Raw genomic sequence first — 25,654 nt, 5'->3', positions numbered from 1 at the left:
ACCATGGAGCCATTTCTATGTCGCCTATGCATTGTAATGACCGAAAGTGACATAATCTGATGTATTGATCCAATAATAATATCCACCCTTTGTTTATATTGGTTGCCGGTACGACTTTTTGGACAAGGGCGTGCGTTGAGTGGTTATTAATTTTCGATACCCCGCTTCTCGGAAAATGGTGGCAAAACTAAAAAGCCCGCCACCGACAACGCCGTAGACGGGCGACGTCAGAATGGGACGAGCCGTTCGGGTCAGTGAAACGCTTAATGGCCGCCAACTGACTAATCGGCTAAAAATTCGACTGCATCCGAGAGCTCAACAAACCCGAAGATATGAAGACGCGCAGACTTGACGATGAGTTATTTTAAATTATTTCTAAAAATGTAACCCCATCGGGTGTGTTGACGTGGATCGCGACTCCTGGCCCGACCATAAAGGCATACAGTGGTGGCGTACACTTTAAAATACCCACCAAAGTATGCAAAGTAAGCTGCCCTCAGCTCTCCCATCAACGTATATGATGGTTGACTCAATGAGGATATCGAGTTGAAAGTTCGATATATCATAATGAACAAGATAATTATTACTTATTTAGGTTTAGTATTAAATTATCAAATTTTGCTTTGTTCTTCAAGAAGTTGTCCGTTTTATTTTTATCCTTTAAGTTTTTAAAAAGAAAAAAATAAGTAAATCAGAAAAAAGAAAAAGCTGGAATTTATTTTTGAGTTCTGAATCATCGATAATTCCAAAACGGCTTAATGGATTTTAATTAACTTAGAATCTTTAAAAGAAGCTATTAAACGTGTTGTTAGTATGTGATTGCGATTAATTACCTTGCCACCGATACAATGAAAAAAAAATCTGAAAGAAAAGATTAAGTCCCACCATATGATTTTTTTACGTCATTACAACAGTTCAATAACTCAGTCAACAGCCCATCTCAATCTCTTTATCCTAACCTAAAGAAGCGCTTATACATTAATAACTCTGCCCTGATAAAATGCGTACAATGTTCAATTAAAGGCAGGGCTACCTTGATGTATGCCAAATGAATAGGCGCTTTGTGGGAACATTACAGTTTCTTTGTCGTCCCTTTCTACATTATTTTGCACCAAGCGCATATTAACGCGAAAGGAAGGACAAAATTTTCTGATTTTATACCCTTTATATCTGTGAATCAAGTACTTGTGACATTGGTAAATATCGATATAGATCTACTTGAAATCTTTCATAGATTTGTGTCAATTCCATGTCGTTGTACACCAGAAGAATCGTACTCTTGATTGAAGAAGGTCTTTTAGTTCTTTGGATCAAGGAATTTATACTTTTGGATGTGTATACTACATAGAGGGTGGACACTAAAATTGATGTATTTTTGATATTGTGAAGACCATTTTTTCCTCAACTTTCCCACGTACTTCAACTCTTAGGTATTTTTTGACTGGTTTTGTGTACTTTTTAAATAATAACTTCATGTTTTATTAATTGGGTCAAAGGGAATATCGCACGCATTCGGAACAATACTTGTGACCTTGGTAAACATCGATATAGATCTACTTGAAATCTTTGATAGATTCGCGTCAATTCCATGTGATTGTAAACCAGAAGAATCATACTCTTGATTGAAGAAGGTCTTTTAGTTCTTTGGATCAAGCAATATATACTTTTGGATGAGCATGCTACATAGAGAGTGGACACTAAAATGATATATTTTTGATATTGTTAACAACATTTTTTCTTCAAATTTCCCACGTAAGTCAACTCTTAGGTATTTTATGACTGGTTCTGTGCACTTTTTAAATAATAACTCCATATTTTATTAAGAAGGTCAAAGGGAATATCGCACACACTCGGAACAGAATATTTGTGACCTTGGTAAACATCGCTATAGATCCACTTGAAATCTTTGATAGATTTGCGTCAATTCCACGTGATTGTAAACCAGAAGAATCGTACTCTTGATTGAAAAAGGTCTTTTAGTTCTTTGGATCAAGGAATATATACTTTTGGATGACATATTTTTGATATTGTTAAGAAAATTTTTCTTCAACTTTCCCACGTACGTAAACTCTTGGGTATTTTATGAATGGTTTTGTGTACTTTTTAAATATCAACTACATGTGTTATTAATTAGGTCAAAGGGAATATCGCACGCACTCGAAACAGAATTCCTAAAAAGATAAGTTTTAGAGCAAGTTCACAAAAAATTACTCACTATAATAATAAAATAAAAGCAGTACACCGATTTATAGAAATAAGTTCTCACAATTTTTTATTCTACCAAGTTTTAGTCATTACTGTTTCAATTCAGACACGGGATAATATGATTTATTATGATAATGTAACATTATTGATTCAAAACAGAAAACAAACAAACTTTTTTTTGTTAACGTACGTTAAACAATGAAAATAATTTATTTTCTATTTTTTTATTAGCTCGACTTACCAAATAAACTAACTTAAAAACCAGCCTGAAAACTAAGTACTTATATGCCATGAAAGTTGCTTCTTGCCAAAGAGACACTGGAGATTCGTTTGTAATAATTTTGCGAACAATGCTTTTGAATTGAATTTTGAATATTGATTGTAGGATGTCACCATTGCTAGTTAGGTTATTAATGATTATAAAAACATTCAGTTACAGTTACTGTTGTGCGGTGTTAACATTTTATTTTATAACGTTCTAAGTTGTGAACATAAGTATCAGCTCCTCTTTTTAATATATAATTGGGAAATTTAAGGAATTTCTTTTTTCATCATTTTTATATATTTATTATTGTATAAAAAGGAGATCAAATTATGCTAGCGTAATCAAGATTCGACTGCACTAGGCTATAATAAAGAATTTTCAGAGTTTTTCTAATTACTACTTTTTTCCATTTCTAATTAAGGTTCCAAGATTTTTATATTTCAGTTTTACCGTTTTTAAAATATAGTCATTGAATTTTAATTTCCTATCAAATGTAGAGCTGTCATGTTTTGTGGTAACTGATTGAAAAATTACTTTATTTAATTTATACTCAAAGAAAAATGACTTTTTTACATTTTACGAAAGACATTTACATCTTTTGACATTAATTGCATTAAGCTGCATTCATTTTCATTCACGATTTTTCCGTATATTTTCATGTAATCAGCATACAGCAAAATAGTTAAATGCTTTATACTTTATTCTATAATCGAATAACAGAAATAATAGTGGGCCTAGTGTCGATCCCTGTCTTACTCAAGATAATATTAAATAATAATAATAAATAAAATAATAATAAAACTCTCATAATTTGCGCCCTGATCGCCAAGCAATGATTGTAAAAGTCTTTGGAGCCATATTTTGTAATTGATGTTTCCAACAATGAAATCAACCTTCTTTTATAAATAAAATCAAACAATGGGAGATTGTATCGTTGATTTCATATTATTTATATTATCGCAATTTCTATCTACCACTTCTTCTGCTTTTATTCTTAAATTTTTTATTTTCAAATAAATTCAAATACAAACGTTTCTGATAATAAGATATCGAAAAATTGAACACTGGAGCCCTTTTACGAAAAAATGTTCTTTAGAATTAGCAACATTCATGCATCTAAGAATTATTTATTGTTTGTACATAGTTGAGGTTTATATCTAAATAATTAGAAAAATTCAATTATAGATAAAAAGGCAATTTTGCTATATTGCTGGAAAGAAATAACTGAATAAGGAAAGAATCCTTAAAATTACTTTGTAATAAAATGGAGTAGAAAGTTTTATGGCAGTATATCTGTTTCATCTCAGAATTTTTGTTCTTTTTAATGAAGTGCGATGAAATTATTACAAATGAACGTTTCTTATGAGAAAGAAATTCGACATATTTCTTTTTGATAAACGGCATGCACGACACTAGCTGATAAAAATTCGCTAGTAAAATAAAAAAGAACTGTGATGTTTTGTTTTCGATATACTTTTTAAAGCAGTAGTTGAAGTTTTATTTACTTATGCTTTATATACTGTCTCCGTGCACTTCGATAGTGACACCAAAATTCAATTTTTTAGGTATTACGAGTACTACTCAAGTAATAGTAAATATAGTAATAGTATATAATATATAGCTAGCTGACAATTTCGTTCTCGTTTCTCTTGTGTTAATAACCTACCGCACTCTTGTTTATATTTATAGTAAAACAATTAGATATATAAGTACTTACCGATAACCTTTGGCCCCAAATGGTCAACAAGTCACTTTTCTAATAATAATTTCACTTTTTCACTCATTGCTCCGCAGTTTTATACATACAAATGTAAACAAAACCAACAATGGCAAGATTCATAACTTTTGAGTCAATTTAAGGGATTTTGATAGAAATACATACATACAAATCGTTTTGGATACCATTTGGGTTAAATTCCTTCGCTTTGACACGTTATGGAAACTTTCAGCTGTTGAAAGGTTGGCTACAGTATATTTGATACCATCAACCATATTTTAAGAGGTACCCGGCGAGTTTGATAGGCAGTATCGATAATTCTACCCCAAAGTTAAGAGTCCAGGATAGTAAGGTCCGGACGTCAGACAGGCCAAGGAAAAAAAACTGTTCATTCCTATCCGACTGTTTAGAAATGTCTGAGAATAGTGTGCTACAGCCACATACCCCTTCTGGTTTGTAAATAACAGTTTTCTAATAAAATCGGCAAGTTCAAATAAATTTGGCTACTGACTTTATCAGGGTGCAGGGTCCTTTAGAATTTAATAAAAAAAAATTGTTTTTATGATAATTGTGAATGAATAACTTCTGTCAGAGATGCTTTTTTTTCTTTAGCAATGTGAATGACTAAACACGATTTTTTATTTAAAAAAAAATGTATTAAAAAAACGTTCGAGAAAATTGTTGTCTCTTACCGTTTAATTATGAATTATTAATTATCAAATTTAGTGATCCGAAGTGACAGCGGCAAGCTGGAACGTCGAGGAGACGCGTGTGCGTTTTATTTAACGGCTTCTTATTTTCCGTCCGCATGACTGATCAAATTGATTAATAATATTAATAGGTGCGGGTTTGAGTCAACATCATAACGCTATTAATAGTTGTTCCTAGACGGATAATTTAATTACGGCCGTCTATTGGGTTCAATTGAAACAAACAACATCTGTTTTAAGGCTTTTATTTAGGAAAATTAACGTTCCGCTTCGATTCGGTATTTCATACCCGGATAAGTACCAAGAAAATTAAATCTCCCCGCGCTGGGCCTAAAACTCGGAAAAATATAGGCGCAATCAACAATTTAACGTAATTTTCGTGATTAAATCACGTGATTTTAATGGGAATATCACTATAGGCTATCACATTGGAAAATCTACGAGATTTTAGACCGAACTAAAACTTTTGACTCCTATTATATCACATGAAAATATCAATTTTGATTTTTACCAAAAATACCACCCGATAACATATTCGGTGGGGAAATATTTTACTAACCACAGTTATTGAAATACCGGGTGGCAACGAAACTAATGTCCATAGTTTATAATAGCAAAATATGTAAGTTCACAAGGTTGAATATCGTGAACATTGTAAATGCTGTTTCCGGTTTCACCGAAAATAACCTCAACTTCCTTATTATCGAAGTAGATCAGAACAAAAAATATTAAGGTAATCATCAAAAACAAAATTTCTAACCAAAAAAAAAATGTCCACTGTCTAGACCTGCATCCAACTATGATGAAGTCTACATCCATAAACTCCTGATAAATGAAAAACGAAATATGTTTTTTTTTGCCACTGGTAGACAAGCGTTACGTTTTTAAATATTTTTGAAAGGATTTATTGAAAACAAAATTTTTTTTGACATGAAGTATTTTAGACAAAAGCTCTTTAGAATTGTTAACCAAGTCCAAAAAAAAAAATGAAAAATATACAAGGTGGTCCATATGAAATACAAAATTGAGGTTATTCTCAGTGAAACAGGAAACGCTATTCCATTGGTTTTTTTGCTACCAACGTTCACAACATTGAAGTTTATCAACATACCAAATTACATATTATTATCTTTAGTAATTTTGAAATGCCGCCCTGGACAGTAGTTTTCTTGTCGTCCGGTATATTAGGTATATAATCCCAGTGGACAGCTAGTTTATTGCACAAGTTAAACATAACAATTGCTACATATTTTTATTATATTACTAACAGCTAATGTAAACGTACATGGAGTACAATCGTCAAGAGTTTTTTAAAATGTTACTTTGAAGAAAAAAGTTATCAATGAAATTTTTTCTTGTGCAATTTACTCGCTGCCGTAATTACAAGTGCGAAATTAAAACGCAAAATTTAACTAGCATGGCACCAAACTCATCTTTTCACAAGAAACAAAAAAAAAGTTTAAATTGTTTCTATATAGGATGTAGTCTGTTCCTTGACGACAGAGAGATTAATAAAACTTAAGAACTTGCTCATAATTTTATCTGCGGTGAGGTATGAAACAGCAAAAATACTCTAATTGTAGAGTTGCTATTAAAATATAACATTTAAAAGCGTATGTCTTGAATAAAGTCAATATTCAGACATGGCTAAAATGATTAATTGATATCCATCATACCTACATAGAATCACAATGTATGTAATTTATACAAATACCTTTTTCTTCGGTGTATTTGTAAAATTGACACTACCATTAAGACAATAAATACATTTACCAATACAAAATACCAACTTTTGAGCTATATGTGAAATAGCCACTTCTAAAGGCTATAGAGAAAAAATGTCTTGATTGCCGAGTAAGTCTGATTTTTCAACTATAATATAAAAAAATTGTATAATAACAGCCGAAGGACAAAACTTATTTTTGGGTATCTTCCATCGTCTTTGAATAACCAGATTTGCATTCCATAGAAAAAATACTTAAAATGCGAAATCAAGAAACCCTGGACAAATCAAAAGGCTAGGAATTACTGAGAAGAAGAACTCAAATAAACCCAATTAGAGTAAAAATACTACAGATCAACATTAAAAAAGTCGCATATGAACCAGCTGTAAAAAAAGAACAACACCAAAACCCCATGGTTCCGTACAGAAAACAAGGAAAAACATAAAGAAAAAAATTCCGTACCTCACCTACAGAACATTACGGACATCAGAATAGCATTAAAGATAAAATGAATCTAAAAAGAAACACCAGCAGTAGTAAGAACAACAAAAACCATCATTCGGATATCTCGAAGCGAATGGATTATAACCCATTAGAACCCAAAGAAATGAGGTCAATGAGTTAGCCGAAACAAATCCGATAACAATAGAAACCTGGGGCAATTATCTAACTGAACTATATAAACTACAAATTGAGACAGTTGAGGTGGATACAGTTCTTCAAAAGCTGAAGAATAGGAAGAGCCCGGGGCGAGGTGGCATTCTGAACAAGATACTCAAATACTGTACTCAATATCAAGCACGGCATGGAAAATTTCTCTAGCAACATAAAATACTCGATGAATGGCTAACCAATATCACAAAGAAAGGAGATAAGAGCTTACCCTCAAACCGCAGAGGTGTAAGTCCCATAAGCACTGAGCTGAAACTTACAACAAAAGTTATAACTCACCAAAACAAACACACTAAGCAGATAAACAGAGAGATCATGCACAGAAGCGGTTTTTAGAGAGAAAACGAAAAAATCAATTGAAAACAACAGAACAGTATACATGTCACTCATTAATTAGGAAAAAGCGTTTGATGTTTGATCGAGTGCGCCTAGAGGATGTTATTAGCGTTCTTTACAACAGGCAAATGGGTCCAGACCCAACCAATAGCAGTGGGCAGTGGAGACTAGCTGAGCCTCGTCTCTTCAACATGATTGTGAAATCTTTATCCAGTGCTAGGCCGATGACGCCGGACTGATGACTGAAAACTCGACTACATCGCCAAACCACTCATATATATAGACCCAAAAAAATGAAGTCACGAGAGCATCAAAAAAACTATTACGGTTCAAACTAGAACTTGAAAGTACAAGAGTATAAAAATCTGATATGGTGATCGTGAAGCGGAGGTAAGAGAACAGACAACAGGGGCAACAAGAACATCAAGATGTTTTAATGATATATAGAGCACATCGAAATAAAAATATTACAATAGAAAGTCGATAATATACAGGGTCAGTTAAAGATAGAGCAAAAACTAATGTTGTAGAGATTTTTCTTTTAAAATTATTCAGCTTTATTATTGATAATAACACATACTTAGTTTTTCCAAGATTTTTATTTTTCTAAAAAAATACCAGTTTTCACAATTGCACAAAAATTACGACGGCGCCATTATTTTTGAACGCATTTGATGTTAGCGTTATTCGAGAATGACGTAAAAAACATATGCATTGAAATTTGAATTAAATGCCACAGCGTCTTTAAAATAAACGAATATATTTGGTTAATACTGAAATTGAAAAATCTAGATTTTCTTAAATGCCTCACTAAATGAGATTTATTTCAACTCTCTATAACATTAGTTGACCATGACAGAACGACATTGTCAAATTTTTCATTACAAATGTCAATGAATTCATAACATTTATTCTGGTGTCAGTAAATTTTAAGAAAAAACTAAGAAATGATTTTCCTGAATGAATTGAGATTTTTCCAAAGCTGAATAAATTGATATGATATCTGAGGCGGAAATAAATACTTTGTTGGCAGGAAGGCTTCTCAAGACGAAGTACCCAAATACCAACTAGAGAATCTCTTCAGTGTTTAATGGAACGATATAATGCTAGTGGTAGTATTCACTATGAAGGTGGCAATTTTATTTCAAGTTTCCAGGTCAGTAGCCGTTAAGTAACTACCTTTTGTGATACAGTTAATTCCACTCTGGGTACGGTGCAAAAACAAAAACCATTGGCTACCTAATGTGTGGTGCTGAATAAAACACATTAAAATTATTGAAGCATATTTTTTTCGCGAACCACTTAAACTTTTAGCAGAATGATTTAACCTCAACTTCTTCGAGAAGTTGATACCATTGAGATCCAACAAGATTTGTTTTTGTGAGGACATGTTAACTGTCGTGTTTATGCTAAGGAACATCCAAGAAAATATACCAAAAAGACTAAACATGGCTATACAGGTAGCAGGGCATACTTTGGAACATTTATTGCACCATAATCATAATTGAAAATTAGTTAATTTGTAGTAATAGGTATTTAATATTTACTTTTACTGCGAATTTTAAATTTGGCAGCTATTTTCATCAAAATTAATGGTAACCGTGTGTTGTTTTATCTGTGGCTCCAATAAAGTTTTTTCTTCTCTTCAGTTTTTAATTTAACAAGACCCTGCTGGCTGCCATGGCCAACTGATACCATGACAACAGTCTTAGATAGAAAGAAAGGTAAATATTGGAAAATTTAAAATTTATCGCAAAGTGTTTAGAAAAGTACTTAATGAGAGTTGTAGGTTTTCGTATGATCTTTCAGAAAAAATAATAATATATGAAATCGTGATTTTTCAATTTAAAATGATCCAAATATGATCATATTCCGTTGCATATATCATATTTCAATAATGCTAATCAAATGAAATATGAGTGAACAATGGCGTTATCGTAATTTTTCCCATGTGTTAAAACCAAAATTTTTTTAGAAATATTAAAATATTGAGAAAATTATTAGTTTTAGGAATGTATTATTATTAATAAAAAACTTTCGATTTTCACCCTGCATATTTTAAAACAAATTTAAATAGTGCATCCTAAAAATCTTTATAAGTTTTATATTTACCATAATAATCTGGTAATGGAGTTTAGTCCATCGTTAACTCACCTAGTACAATTCAATTGTAGAACCAACCGTGACACACACCGCAGAAACTCGACGTGACACAATGAAAACTAGACACCTACTGGAGACAACTGAAATGAAAGTACTTACGTAGTGCGTAGAGTAACTGGAGAAACTGGAGAGAGAGGAGCGAAACCATAAGAAGAATGTGCAAGGTGGAAAACGGTCACGGATGTGTGTTAGGTGGAAAGGGAAAACGGGAAGAGCACAGCGACGAAAATAACCAAGCGATTCGCCTAAACTGAAGCATAAAGAAGAAGAAGGGTTCATTTGAAAATGTCAGCTGCGCTAAGCACTCTGGCTATCCCGCTAAACACTGAATTGTCTCTTAACGCTTCCTTAACGTTTTATTACTCTCTCTATCTTAACATGGCGGAATTCTGTTAAAAAAATTTAAGACGTCGGTAAGTTTTTAAATAAATGAATACTGTCAAGCTTAACGACCTAAAGAACTAAACAAATCAACAACGTTCTTCCGAAAGCAACGAAAGATTCAATCGCAATTGGTAAAATTCTCTGGATAGGCGCCGGTCTCGTCCAACAGCCTGCATTCTATCTCGGTGACGATCTGACATACCTTGAGTTTGGCCTCGGCTGCCAATGCCGCCGGAAACGTCATCACCGTTTTCGCCATGCTCTCGAAAAATGTCATAACGGGGTCCTGCTTGTGCCTCGTGGCGTCCCTGATCTCTCTGAGCAATTGGAGCGTGAGCGAGGTTTCGTGGAACTGATGGTATGCGTCAGGTTTTTCCACCTTGATTTTCTTGGAGGGGTTGCTGTGATTGTTGTCCTCCTTTTGCGGCCTGGGCGGGTCGACTTCTTGGGTGGATTTGGACGCCAGGGCGGCGAGCGGTTTGTCCTCGTCGATGTCGTCGGGATCTTCTTCACGGAGCGCCCTGTAGTGAAGTTGAGGTTTTAATACCGGCTTCCGAATGTGGAGTTTCTAGTTTTCTATAAAGTTTATAGCACTTTTCGTAAAGGATATATTCACAATTCCTTTTCAGAGTCTCTTTCACTTTTTTCAAGTCAAAAATTTCTTGTATACAAGGTGTCCCAAGCCATACCCACAGCTTGGGAATGTGTTGCTGCGGTGATTTCAAATTAAAAATGTCATATGAAAGGAATGCTATCCGAACTGAGCTACAAGCATTTGCAATTTTGAAGACCATTTAAAAGAAACTCCTTTATTTTTTATATATTTGTGTTTTATTTTATTGAATGAGTTGCTCAAAATGTCTACCTAGTTGCTGTATGAAGCGGTAGCTCTGCTAACAGTCTCAGGCGCAGCACGAATAGTTTCTGCGGCATCCATAATTCTAGCTACCACTTGTTCTCTGTTTTCAATACCTCTTGCATAAACAAAAGTTTTCAGTTGTCCCTATGAAAAGTAATCTAAGGGATTAAGGTCAGGTGACCCTGCTGGCAAAGGAACTGCTGAACCTCTTCCAATCCACCGATGTGTCTAATTTTGATTAATAAATTCTATTATTTGAATATCGGTGTATTCTGTACCTGATAATAGTAATATTAACAGCCGAACGTAATGCTAGAGTACCTAATTCAATAAATAAAATATCAAATGCTTGTAGCTCACGTAGAATAGCGTTCAGGATAAATGTTCGTTTTGACATTTATAACCCGAGCAACACACTCCCACTCCCAATATCGTGGTACAGCTTGTATATACAATTTTACACGGATTCGTTTTTAATGTATTAATTATTAATAAATAATAATAATAATGTCAATAATAATAATAATAATAATAATAATAATAATAATAATAATAATAATAATAATAATAATAATAATAATAATAATAATGTAAAATTATTAATAAATGAATTTTAATTTTTCTAAATAATATTTCAATATTTAGTTAGATCTTGGGCTTTGACTTCCAGTTAAAAAACCAAATTTCAATCCTTTTGTGGTTATGTGTTGCAAAACCCCCTCTATTGATCTACTAATACGTAAAATTGCCGTACTTCTTGGAAGTCGTCATCGGAAGTAGTGTTTGGGATATTCAAATATGAACAAATCATTTGAAATTTTTAAACTTCAAACTTCGAAAGCGATTGTTTTGTTTTTTGTGGCTTTTCGAATTTCTACAAATTCTACGAAAATGTTAACTTCGCCGCTCTCATAATATCTATTGCGTTAATGCGAACGTATACAGGGTATTTCAAAACAATGACGACAAAATTAAGAAGGTGATTCCTTGTTTAAGGTAGGGTAGTTTGTTACATAAATGTTGGGTCAAGAGCCAACCGTTAGGAAGAAAAAATAGTATTACAAAAAATCTAGTGGGCTGCTGTCACTGGATATGACGTTTGTTATTATTGCTAATTATACATTGCGACTATTTTTTAGACAAAAAACATATGAAAGTTGAGACCCTCCATTTTTGAAATAGAGAATAACACATTAATATATTTTTGTTTTTCCTAAATCACGTTTCGATATTTGGATAGATCTTGAGGTTTGAGTTCTGAATCTAAGCAATAAATCTCAATCCCTGAGTTTTTGCTTAATGTAAAAGGTAGTTTGTTATAGAAACATTGGTTCTAAAGCCCACGATTAAGAGGACGCTACAAATATGGAAGACAAATAATGTCTTCATTTTTTATCTTAAAAACACACTTTCCGCATATGTCTTAACTAAAATTAAGGGAATATACGTGCAATGCAATGTCTTAAAATATTGTATTTCAAAACTTTGGTCTCCTGCAATTTTTTAAAACACTTACATTTTCCAAATAAAAAATAATATCTAAAGCAGAACGAGATAAAAAAATCTTGTGGGCTGGTGTCAATTCTGTTTGTTATTATTGCTTTATTTAGTTTTGTTGAGTTACTTTAAATACTCTAGAATGACTAATTTTAAGACAAAAATTGCTTATAAAAGCTGAGACACCTTCGTTTTTCAAATGCATGATAATATATTTTGTACTATATTTTACTGCGATATTTGGATATTGGATCTCGAGGTAAAAATGTCATACTTGGTAGAAGTCGAGATCTGTGAATTTGAAAAAATCATGGAAAATTTTTGAATGACATATTTTCAAAGTTATTATTTTCCTTCTTATAACTTTTCAATCTCAATTTATTTATTTTAATATTTGTTTAATAAAAATTTTGCCGACTTCATAATCGCAGTCAATATACATTAACTCGTACATCTACATTGTGTTTCAAAACAAATACGAAGAAATTGAGGCGGTGAATCCTTGTTTAAAATGAAGGATAGTTTGATATATACGCTAGGTCAAATGCCAACCAAAATATTCTGTATATTTTTTAACTAAACTCAAGGAAAACTTCTTCAATGTCATAAAACAATATATATTTTTTATTTTATGTTCAATTAATTGTTCAATAACAAGAGGTTTAAGTCTAATATAGAATGGCAGATATTTCTTGGCAGTTAATCGTCTTTATACACAGGCATACCTTAATCGTAGACCTAGTCATCACAGCTTGGTTGTTTGTTCATCAAAATTGGAAATTTTGAAAAAAAAAATTTTCAACACCTGGATTAGAAGTTGCTGCCATGAAGGGCACCCGCAGACCAGTAAAAAAAATTGCTGAAATACTGATGGAAGATATAAAAGAACACCAGCTCTTTTACCAAGAAATTCCGAACCGAGTATGATTTATGAACGAATTATCAATGATGATTTAATTGGGCAACATTTTCTACCCTCATTATAAACTGGTGAGACTTATTTCGTTTTCTACTACAAGAATTAAGCCCTTTACTATATTAATTAGAAGCACATTTCAACTTGAATATGCCAGAGTTTTCAAATCATAATTATATATTATCTTACGTCTTTCTTTGAATGGATAGAAGATTTGGGGAATCCGGAGCACACCATAGAAAACGAGGTCAGGGCAGGAAAAAGGATACAAGTCAAACGGGCATTTCGAAACAGAAAAACCATACTAGTGGAGCGCTGAGTAATCAGCTTGAAATTGCTAGAAATGTCAGTATTTCAGCCTTAACCGCGAGGTTAGTGGAAGGCCTGCTATGGCACCGCAACTTACAGTAGATCACAGAAAACTCAGAAAGATTTTATGATTGTACTATCCCTCCAAAGAAACCATTTGGTGGTGGTTTAAAAATATTGTGGTTAGGAATATGAATATGAGCTGGTTCATATTAGTCCAATGTCTAAGAATGCAGAATTCTATCACGAAAAGATTATTCAAGATGTCAGGATTGTTTTGGATTACTTAAACTAAATTAACATCCAAATCTTGTAGTGGCCATCATGCGACTCAAATCTAATTCCAATAGGACATCTGTACCAGTTAGCATGTAAGAGGTATTGCTTTATGTTTTTCTTGGAATGGGAAAACATTTCTCAAGTAACCATTCAAACCAAAGAAGATGAGTTCGAAAGTAACCCCACACTTGCCACTGTCGTCCTTATATTTCAAATACCACTGACTACGTAACAAAAATTTTTAAGGAATATAATGTTAAAACCAGATTTATCACTTATCCAAAAATCTGTCAACATTTTCGATTCATCAAAGACAAATTCTAACTAGGATAAAAGAACCCCTGCTTTAGCTCCACCCCAATCAACAATATATAAGCGGATGCGTGCCAGTTTCAGTTTAGGTCTGAAGAAGCCAAATTTTGTGTAATTAAAAATTAAATATTTTCTTTTGGAATATTACTTAATTATCTTTATTCATATGGTACTTAAGCGAAATTAAAGGAAGAGTGCAAAATCAAAGACATTCTTACTGAACCTGTGTGAAGTATAGGAAAATATTTTTTTACTGAAAGCGCAGTATTCCGCCATCATGTATATATATTTTTAGAAACGTCATCGAAATCACAGGCACAGCCGCGTTTACACGTTTCCTTTCATTTGAACTCACTTCCTTTCCTTCTCAGACAGGAAGCTCTCTAAAAACGACATGGCTTCCATGTACTCCCACGATATCCGCGGCCTCTTGCCTTTTTTCTCGTCCTTTTTCTTCCGGTGGTACAGATCTCGCAGACTGCGCCATCTGGTTTTGCAATCTTGAACTGAAACCCAAAAGCCGGCCATTAATTTTCTAAGTGTACTTTCATGGCGCCAAATTTAAATTGAATCGGCCAACACGTGTGTAATTATTGGAGAACTTATTACCGTCGGTTAGTTTGATTAATTTTTATGATTAGACATGTTTATACCATGAAAAATTAAATTGGAAAATTTTTGATATACCACTTTTGTTAGCGTTTTCTGGACCAATAGCGATATAAGTAAATAATATTTTATTATTTATATCTCCTATTAATATTAGAAATTAGTAAACTTATTTTAAAATTAATAAAATGTTATAAATGTAAACACAAAAATATAAATATAATAATAATATGTTCCACTTCTTATGTGGATAATAGGTTTGATTCATACTTTTCCTGTTTTTCAAAATTTTCTGCAGCCTTTCGTTCTTCTGTCTTCATTTTAAAGCATCTAAAAAGATCTGCATACTTGCAAAATGGCTGATAACATTAAATTACAAAATTAAACACATTACTAATTGTAGCACTTGCAGTTATGACATCTTCACGTTTTTCCTAATTGTTTTCGCTTGACCACTTGAAACGTATTGTTTATACAAGCTTGGGCAATAAATTATTTTATTACCTTTTTATTTATTTTAAATGGGTCAAATGGTAATGTTTTAATTCGATAAGCGTTGCATTATCAATTAAGTGTGAATAACTATTTAAATGTTTAATTGACTCCGTTTGAAATTGGAAGGAAATCTTGTTTGTGCACATTGGGCAGAGCTACAAGTCAAGTTATTTTGCATCCTTGAGATGTAGCCACCATGTCTGGGTCTGAATGTGTTGTTTATACATGTCGGTTTTTCTTTGGGGTACTTGAAAATTCAAATATGGAGAAATGGGTAAGTTGCTTATACCTGAAAAATGAAAATAAGACACGTGAATCATAACCTCAAAATATGAAATATAAGAAATAAACAAACGTTTAGGTTAATTTTTCTAAAAGTCACCGCGACCAGCTTTCATTATTTCGTAAATATCTTTTAAAATATTTTTCCGTTCTTATAGCCCCTTATTTATTACACCTATCAGCTAAGTTAAAAGTTGTCGTCTGCCAAACCACATGAATCACAACATACTAAGTGTTTTTGATCATTTGTAATCTAGAATCTACAATTGCTTATCTTATGCCCCATTAATTAGCTACCTTCCGAAAAAAATAAAAAAATACTTGGTATTCCTCAGAAAAATCAAAACCTTATGACCATATCTGACGATAATTTGGCTAATATCACCAAGGAATGCAAGTTTGAATCCTTTGATACAGAGCGGGCAAGAAAAATGGGTGAAAGCTGCTTCCAGAACTCTAATCAAATCTTCTAGTTCTACAGGAGTATTTGGTCTTGTTGGTCGTCTTCACCTCTGCTGAATTAAAGTCAACTGTTTTAATTTTTATTTTAATTAATTTTAATATTTCTTATATTTATGATTTCTTTAAATTGTCCCAAGTCTATTGTATGTCCTTTAGATCTCTTTGTCTCCCTTTCAAAGTGTCGAAAAGTTCGCCAACGGCTGAGGCGTGATGTACAGACAAAATTATATGTGAAAGAGTTATAGATAAATAAACAGAATGTTTAGGTTAGAACTTTCGATTTTTCTACCAATATCAAATTCAATATTTATTTCCAATATTTTATTATATACAGTTAACATTTTATTATTTTTTTAACAGGAATTTATTTAATTTTAAGTGATAAATTCATAGGGTAGGTAGGTTTAAATGGAGAAAAGGAAAAGAAAACCCCCCAAATAGTTTTACGATGACTTTATGTATTATATACGCAAAAGGTATAATAGTAAAATTGATTTTAATATTTTGTAGTATCTCAGCAAAGGCATTTTGCCTGTTTAGTGCAAAAAATGTTGCTTTCTGTAGCATTTTTTAACCTTTTGTAGGTTGTATGTAATGTGTGTAATTTGAGAAAGATATCTCAGATGTTCAGAAACAAGACGTTAAGCATCAGGAAAGTTGAAGAGAGTTGTGTGTTTATTTTAACGAAGGGACAACACAATCATAAACATTTGGAGTACGAAATAGAAGACAGCAATTTTAAGAGTCGGGTGAGGGAAGCATGTAGAGAAAGGAGACCGAAAGAACATGACTTGCGATAAGGTAAACAAATGAACCATTTAATAAATTTTAGTAGTTTCCTTTAGCTCAGTATGTACCTCTATGTATAGATGGACGCGATTAACAAGATCAATATTCCTGTAGAACCACAAGATTTGGTTAAAGTTTTGGAAGCAGATGAGTGGATTCGTTACTTACTGCAGATGACAGATGACAAATTACGATTCCAGAGATGAAGTACACTATGGATTACTGGAAGAGAGTTTTGTTTATAGTTGAAGCTTGAGTGAGCATAAAGTCACCAGATGGTCAAAAATATTCTGTATGGGAATTTATTTTCAGGCACGTAATGAATTGGTTCCTCTTATGTACACTACGCTTGGCATCAGCCACTTTTTTCGCAAGCCCTTGCATTCAAACTAAGGAGATATTAATCAAATTGTCAGACCTGCCCTTCGTCAGATATGAGTATAATGTTTTGATTTTTTCAAGGATTAGCCGGTATTTTATATTTTTTCAGTAGATTGCAGCTACCATTGTATACCTTACTTGAACCAAACAATAAATTGTAAATAGTAATTAATTAATATGCCAGTAGGTATTTAATCTTTCCTATCAATATTTGAAGTCCTCAATAAATAAATAATAATAAATAAAATAAATAAAAGCTTCGATGTCATTAATATTTTTACTCGATAATGCACTGTGAATGGTACTTCAAATACAAGGAAGCGTGGATGGAAGATAAATTCTTGCGGAAACTATATATGTTAGGAATAATTAATAAAATGCTTGAACATATTTACACCTGCAGAGATGAACAATCAGTATAAATATTTTTTGGTACACCAATGCAACGAAAGCTTTGGTGGGATCATCAATGGCAAACATAACTCAGCAGTGCGCTGGGGCGCTCTGAAACTCTGAGTCCAGCAGCCAGATCCACGATGATGCAGATTTTAAAGTATTTTTGTACCCCAATAAAGAGATTTTTATATGATTCCAATGGGGCTATTTGTAAAATAGACTAGGTTACATAGTGAATCAGTTTCATTCCTATCATCACGTGTTGACTCTACCTATTTTGCTAAAAAGTGAATTTTCACTCGTCTATAATTTGAAATTTGGTTTTTAACCTATCAATATAAATGTTTTCTTCTACACCATTCCAATAAAAGCTTGCCAGGGTCATCCTTGACTGACATATTACCGAGCAGTTTGACGTGACGCCCAGGGTCGTCAAAGCCATTATAGTGTAAGAGATACAAAAAAGACCTTTTTAACACCAACAAACTAACTAACTAAACGTCAGTTATCCATGAATGCTTTTAACATTCTGTTCTTTCTTCTGGTCAGTCATTATTTTGTACCAATAACGAGAGAATCGTTAAAAAAGTATCAACTAAATTGACTTATTTTCTCTTCCATTTCATCAATACTTACTCTGCGACTTTGTAGGAACATAAAATAAAAATTTTGCATTTTTCGATTTGTCAATTTCATTGTTAACCACAAACTTCATGGCTTAAGAGAAATTAAAATTACAATTCCTGTAAGAGGACAGTGTTATTTGAAGTGTGACGAAAACGTAAGACTTTGGAATTTGAAATCAACCTTTGAGATCCAGGAAGAATTTGAAGACGTCATTAGAAATTAGAGCCCCAACTTCAATGTGTATACAAAAATGATCATTTAAAACACAGATCTTAAAGGAAATAGTGGCAAAATCTGGACATGAACGTTTTATTTTCCACTGTTCAACCTACAACGAACAAGACCTATCTGGAATAATAAGGAAACGTTTTGACACAAACATAGGTTTGAAAAATGGAGAGTTTATGTTGCCTTTAGTCTACGATAGTAAGTAAAAAGTTAAACTTTTTAAAAAACTTTTGTTACTTTAAAGGTCACTTTCCACTTGCAAAGCCTGTTTGTAGACCCGATGAGCGTGATTTTGTAGTCCAAGAGTGGTTGACATATTTGAAAGACATAAACATTTACAATTAATTTTTAAAAATACTATTTGTCATCTACATTTTTTTGTTATAAAAATAAATGTGACATGGCTGATTCTGTGTTTGGCAATAAATTCATTAAATGTTTTTTAAGCTTTAGTACTATAACCATGAGATTTTGAATAAGGTTTGAAAAATGGAGAGTTTATGTCGCCTTTAGTATACCATTTATACGTTAAATATTTTTTTTAAGCTTTCGTACTATAACCATAAGATTTTGCTATAATGGAACTAAAAGTTGAGATTTTCACAAAATTATATATTATAACACGACAATTGTTTCGACAACACCGTGTCTTTATCAAATGTAATCAAATGTATGACATTTGATAAAGACACGGTGTTGTCGAAACAATTGTCATGTCATAATATATAATTTCGTGAAAATCTGAACTTTTAGTTCTTATTTATTTTGATAAATGGATTTTCATCAAGTAAAAGTCACCTCAGTTCAATTTCTGGGAACATTTGAATTATTTTTGATTTTAAAATAAAACTGCTCAGTTTGAAAATAAAGTGACATGTCTGGTTTTTGCCCTGTACCCTTCAATTGAGCGTATGGATAGAAATTTATATTTATCCTGTGTCGATTCCGCATCCAGTACGTCCGGCATCCTTGAAACAGGCAACATTTTGTTAAGGCATATTCGGATTATACGTATCTAGCACAGATTGTCAAATTAAAACTCTCGCTATTTCGATGTAAAAATCACATTTGACCGTTTTCTGCGTTTGACTGAACGCAGGTCGGGATTTTCGCTTTATACATTCAACAGATTCCTGCCATCCCATTGGCTGCGCGCGGTGCAAAAATCCGGAGCATTTAGGGAAATTCACAATCTGGCAACGTCGCGAAATTGGCCGCAATGACGTCTCGCGTCCGCAGTGCCTGGTCGCGATCACGCGCCGAGCATCGATTTGACAAGGAAAATCAACGCGGCAATCAGTATCTTCAGAACGACACGTAAAACCGGCAACCGCGCGCGTGTACCCGAACCAGCCGCAACAAACCTTACCGGTCTTGCCGACGATCGACGAGATGGCCAACCACACGTCGTCCCTAACGGCGATGTCTTTGTAAAATTTGTGATTCGTGTTGTAGAGCACCTCGTTCTTTGACACTAGCTCGATGAGTTTTTCGTCGAGTTCGCGCGTAAACCGGCACAGATTTTTGCTTTTCATCGACATTTTTCGAAGGTTAACATCTAAGTCGGCCCCGGCCGGCACGGACTGACGCGCTCAACGCAGCGCAGCTTAGCGAAGGATTCGCGCGGATCCTGTATAGGCGCGACAGGCCGGAAGTTTTCAGGGCCGTCGAATTTGCGAACGCTTCGGCCGATCGAACATATCGCCGTATCCGGCTCGAAGGACCAATTTATTGCACATGAAATGTTTCTCTAACTTACAGATTCTTGGGCTTCGCGAATGTTACTTGGAACGGGGAACTTCAGCGCGTTGCTTAAAACATTATGAAATAAATGAACCCGTAGTCATACAGTCACAGAAACTTATGAAGCAACTATGAAACAATTTTTAAGAAGGTCCATTCGACATGCGAATTCGCGAGATTTAAAATCATTGGTCCTCTTTAAAGAGTTCAGTGTGCGGAAATCACTGATTAGAAGGAAAATGGGTCAAAGTGCAGGTTGCTGGGTGAAATGTGGGAAATCGTTATCTTCTCAAAGAAAATGTCAATGCCGCTTTATCTTATAGCTATATAGATGGATAGTATGAGTCCCTGTTTATTACAAAATGGACCCCCTATAGCTTTCCAAGTCGAGCTTTAACTGACACAGAAAAAAAAAACGAGCTTGTATTACGAGAAAGTTGGGAGCAATATTTGCAGCTGAAAGATTTAATTTTTATATTGATGGTAAAGAAAATACTTTAGTTTAAACCGATGAAGCCTGATATCTTGTAAGTATGCAATAGTGTGTCAAAGTAATATATCTCGTTTATTATTTATTTTAGTGAAAACTGTGAAATACAAAAGTTATAGATGAGACTAAAAGAAACAATTTCAAATGATTTTAATATATTCAGGGTCATACATAAATATGTGACAAACCAAACTTATACATATTTTAAATGAAATATGAATTTTTTATACTTTTATTATTTTTATACTCAATCACCCAATGCAGGGCTGTTGTGGTTTATACTAAATGTTTTCGGATTTATGGCAATTTTTTTTATTGCATACATTTTTGACTCCATTTCCGAAAGCTGAATTTTATTTTATTTTGCCAAAGATTTTACATTTATCCCATACTTGTCTTGAAGTTAGTTCGAATCGTTTATACAGGGTGATTCGAAATGAAAAATATTCATTTTTCTGAGAAAATCAAATGGAATACCCGGTATATTATACTTTTATTAATTACTTCTATTAATGCTATTTCAATTTTATTAAGCATTCCCTTAACCTAAACTTAGTGATCTTTTAAGATATACACATTTTTGCACAAAAAAATAGTGAAAGTTTTCAAATAAAATATTTTCTGAACATGAAAAATCTAGAGACGAATTAAGCATAACAAAATAAAGTTATGCAAAGATGCAATATTAATATTGCTATTAATTCCAGAAAAATCACTTAGAAACTAAAAACAAAACTGTCAAGTTTCACTTTCTTTTGTCTCCCACCGACTTCGATACACGCTCTAACGCGATCTTTAAACGAATACTAACAATTTGAAAGGCTTCTCTTATCCTCTGTTTCATGTCTTCTTTTGTGATGGGGGCAGTTGTATACACCTGATCTTCAAAATATCCCCGCAGAAAATAATCCTTAACTTCGTAACAGGATTTCCAATATGAAAGAACTACATTCTCTGCCTCACTAAGTCTAAGTAAACTTGCCAATTCACTGCATTTTCAAAAAAATGAAGCCCTACAACGTTATTTCCCATTATTTGCGTGCAAATTAACGTTTGCACTAAAAGCCATCTAAAAATATTATTAAAGCAGAATTTCTGAGTAACGGAAAGAAAGGAAACCTTCTTTCGCAAAATTTAAAAAAAAAATTCTTGACTTATTGCGATATTTTCTCATAATTTGACACATTTTCGGAGTTTTGTTCGTAAAAATGTGTATACCTCAAAAAATAGGTAAAGAGATTATTTAATAAAATAGAAAGAGCACCAACAGGAGTAATTATTGGAAGTATAATGTACAGGATGTTCCATTTGATTTTTTCACGAACATTAATATTTTAAATTTTGACGCACCCTGTATAGATTATTCGAATAAACTACAAGACTAGTACAGGATAAATTGTTGGCACATTAAAATCACATCTGTAGGAAATGACACAGGGCACTTTTAACGAAATCACTCGGTATAGACCATAAAAAAAGTATTTTTCTGACATATTTAAAATATATATAAATAAAAATTCTCATAGATTGCAAAGACTGCTCCTTAAAATAATAAATTAACAATTAACTAAAAGACTAAAGGCTAAAAGACAATCGCAAAAGGGACCTAGTTCATTATATCGAAAAAAAAATATTAGAAATGAGTAGGGTTCAAAATTGGTCTTTATTGATGAAGTTTCTATGACAAGCCTGACCAAGAAATGTAAAGAATTTGACAAGTGAGTGGAAGTATTATCAAATTAAAAATGAAATATCTGTTAGTTTCATAAAAATACAACCAAATTCTTGCACCAAGTACAGAGATTCAATTTAAATTTATTGGTATATACACTTACATTATTTAAAACAACATCGTTGCTATTGCCAAAGAAAACTAGCTGTGATTTAGAGTTGTTAAGGCGTAGTTTGTGTTCAAGCAAGATATTACCATATTTCGATCTTGATTTATTTGATGTTCTGCAATGTCAAGACCAGTGACAGTGACAGGAGTCAGAGGTCGAGAGCGAGCCTATTAATGGCCCCAAGACACTACCCTAAAGAATCCCTCGTACCACGTCCAGGAAATCAGAGTATGCGTTTCGAAGACACGTTCTTCGACTTGCTGAAGTATCTAACCCAAAAAATTTTAGTTAGTTACACAAAATATTATGATCAAGAATGTCAAATGCTCTATCAGAAAAATTATCAACAAGAACTAGATAACTAGATTTGCTGTCATCCAGGGCAAGATGGAGGTTGTTGTACTATGTTGAAGGACTTGTTGGCCTACAGTAAGAAAACTCGTTAGGATGAATGTGCCTAGCCACTGGTATAACATTCGCACTGGGAAACTTGCAGGAAGAGGCACTCTCATCTAATAGAAAATGGGTTGTTAAATGGATATGGTGTTCAAGTTTGATCAAGCGTGATTGTGATATTATTTGTTCAATCGTGTCCCTAATTGGAGATTGGTGGTCGTAGTAATACGTTGCTGGAGTTATGAGAATCAACCAGTCTACTGTATTTCGACTGTTAAGGTAATTTAGGCAAACTGGAATTTACAAAAGAAGATGAGTCCCAGGTCGTCCCAGGTGAACCAGCCCTGTAGATGACCGCTATTTACGTTTGCTGAATTTGCGTACACGTGATGTTTCAATCAGACACCCTGCAAAGTGGTCTCTCCGGAGTCCGTAATGTTCAGCTGTCTGTTAATTCGGTTTAAAACAGATGAAAAGAATATGAAATAAGAGTCAGAATGCATGGCAACTGTTCCCTTGTTATTCAGAGTACATCGGTACAGGTTCAAGGTTCGCATGTTAATTAGGATATTAACGACTTGGGTGATATTCATTTTGCGGATTAGCCAAAGTGATGGATATGACAAACGTATTCTAGTTTACAGATGTGGATAGTTGCGATTTATTTAGTGGAACATAAGAGCAGTCAGAAGTTTTGAAGGTGACTCGCTTGTTATTTGGGAAGGTATTCGTTTTCAGGGCCACACAGAATTAGTAGTGTTTCGCAGGAAATCTTAGCAACTGTTCCGTAAATTAAAGAGCAAGAGAAGAAAATTTAGTGCCGTTTGTTTCAATTATGCAAGATAATGCTCGCCTCCCACGTTACTAGAATCAAGAGGTTCGTATTCAAATTTTAAATTGGCCAGCTGTGAGTCCAGATCTAAACCCAGTCAAACATGTTTAGGACTATCTAGAAAGGCCCATGAAATTGAGCTTTGTTAACAAGCCTTTTTTACATTTTGAATTTATTTCGAATAAATGTTATTTTCATTATTTTTTCCACTAACGTTTTGATTTTTCCTTTTAATGAAATCAACCAATATTAAAGATTCCTAAGTTTAATCCATTCCGCCGTTTAAACAGGTTTAAATATTAATAAGAAAAATGTTTAGGCTTATCTCATAGAGGCGAATTATAAACGCAGCCAAGACCCACCCAGGGTTGTAGTGCTACTGATAATGAAAATGATGATGAATTGCACATACCGATACTACGAAACTGAAATTGCAAGTAAAAAATTCCGCTAATACCTAATTTAAACAAAGTTAATTCTTGAAACTTAAATAAAGTAAAAAAAATAAATTTTAAGATTTCCTTTAAGAAAAGTGCATGTAAAACGTAAAAAAATATTTGTATTACTTATCAGGATGGATCTATAAAAATCTACACAAAATGGTGCCGAAACTCAAATTTAATTTTAATTTTAAAAATTTAAAAGTTTTTTTATTTCCTTTTTTTGGAAAAGTATTTAAGTTGTCAAAATCTTTTGTAAGTTATTTATTTAAAAATGTTTACTTGTTAATCAACCGTTTATTTCGAAAATTTCATTCATTTCACTCTCACACTTTTTTGTTTTAATATCTAGGTAAATTAATTTTCACCATAATCACATAATATTTAGTAAAGGTATTTTAGGTTATTCTTTCAGTTTTAAATATTTCACAATTTAACTTTTAACTTTAAAATTTAACCTCACTTTCTTGATTTGTCAAATTTAAGTAGTGATTGAGCTGGTTTTTAAAAAGTTTGCAAGTGTCGCTAGTTGTTGTTTTTCACAGCCTTTAGCTTTATATGATTTGCTTTCAACTTATAAAGTGTTAGTTCTGCTGCAGTAGTGAGTTTAAATTTTATTATGAACAATAGATTTTCCCGCTGGCACACCAATTTGAGGGTCTGAAATTTTTTAATGTGTCGTGAAATATCCTTTTACAAGTTAGTAGAGAAAACAGAGTTTTTTTCCTGGTTTATTCTATTTGTTTGCATTAATTGTTTCATTTGTTTGAAACATATTTTACTATTATGGCTTTTTCAAAACGTCCGATTGGTTTGCTAATACTTTTTGCCAGTTTGGCACTTTTTGGAGGACTTAAAAATATTTTGTAAATTCTACACGCAAACCATGCGCGTGTGACTTGGCCTGTTCATCGTATAGCAGGCCAACCTTCGAACTAGACACGCTACAACGTCGCGATGCTCACGGTTGCGGACGGCGGCGCATGTCCGCAACGTAAAGGACAAGGTTCGCAATACGTACCCACGTGGGCTGCTCCATCGCCACCGACGACGATGTTTTTGCCATTTTGCCTCGACGGAGCGCGGCGGCTCGAATCGTAGTCGGCCGTGTACGCGATGACGTCACCGCGTTCGAAGCTAGCGGATATCGTTTTCGTTTGTTTGCGACTCGATTCGCGCGCATTTGTTGCGTTTTTGGGCAAACGATTCGAATTACGTATTACGGGAGTTGTCGCTGAATTTTCGCCCTTCTATATTTGATTTTTAACTTATTTTGATTTTGTTCGTGAAATTGG

General features: G+C 33.3%; 1 protein-coding gene across 1 annotated transcript; it reads right to left on the bottom strand.

Moving 5' to 3' along the window:
* Positions 1-10,289: 10,289 nt before the first annotated feature.
* LOC132701896 (uncharacterized) lies at positions 10,290-20,184 on the bottom strand. The gene is made up of 3 exons (XM_060670187.1): positions 19,987-20,184; positions 14,704-14,854; positions 10,290-10,697 (listed from the first exon to the last, which is right to left on the bottom strand). The coding sequence occupies exons 1-3, from the start codon at positions 20,156-20,158 to the stop codon at positions 10,295-10,297; spliced, it is 726 nt and encodes a 241-aa protein (XP_060526170.1). The 5' UTR covers positions 20,159-20,184; the 3' UTR covers positions 10,290-10,294.
* Positions 20,185-25,654: the final 5,470 nt, after the last annotated feature.

Source organism: Cylas formicarius, unplaced genomic scaffold (genome assembly GCF_029955315.1).
Source record: "Cylas formicarius isolate icCylForm1 unplaced genomic scaffold, icCylForm1.1 PGA_scaffold_5__7_contigs__length_24384050, whole genome shotgun sequence".
Lineage (NCBI taxonomy): Eukaryota > Metazoa > Arthropoda > Insecta > Coleoptera > Brentidae > Cylas > Cylas formicarius.
Note: the sequence above shows the minus strand (reverse complement) of the source record. Positions and strands in the feature narration are given on the sequence as shown.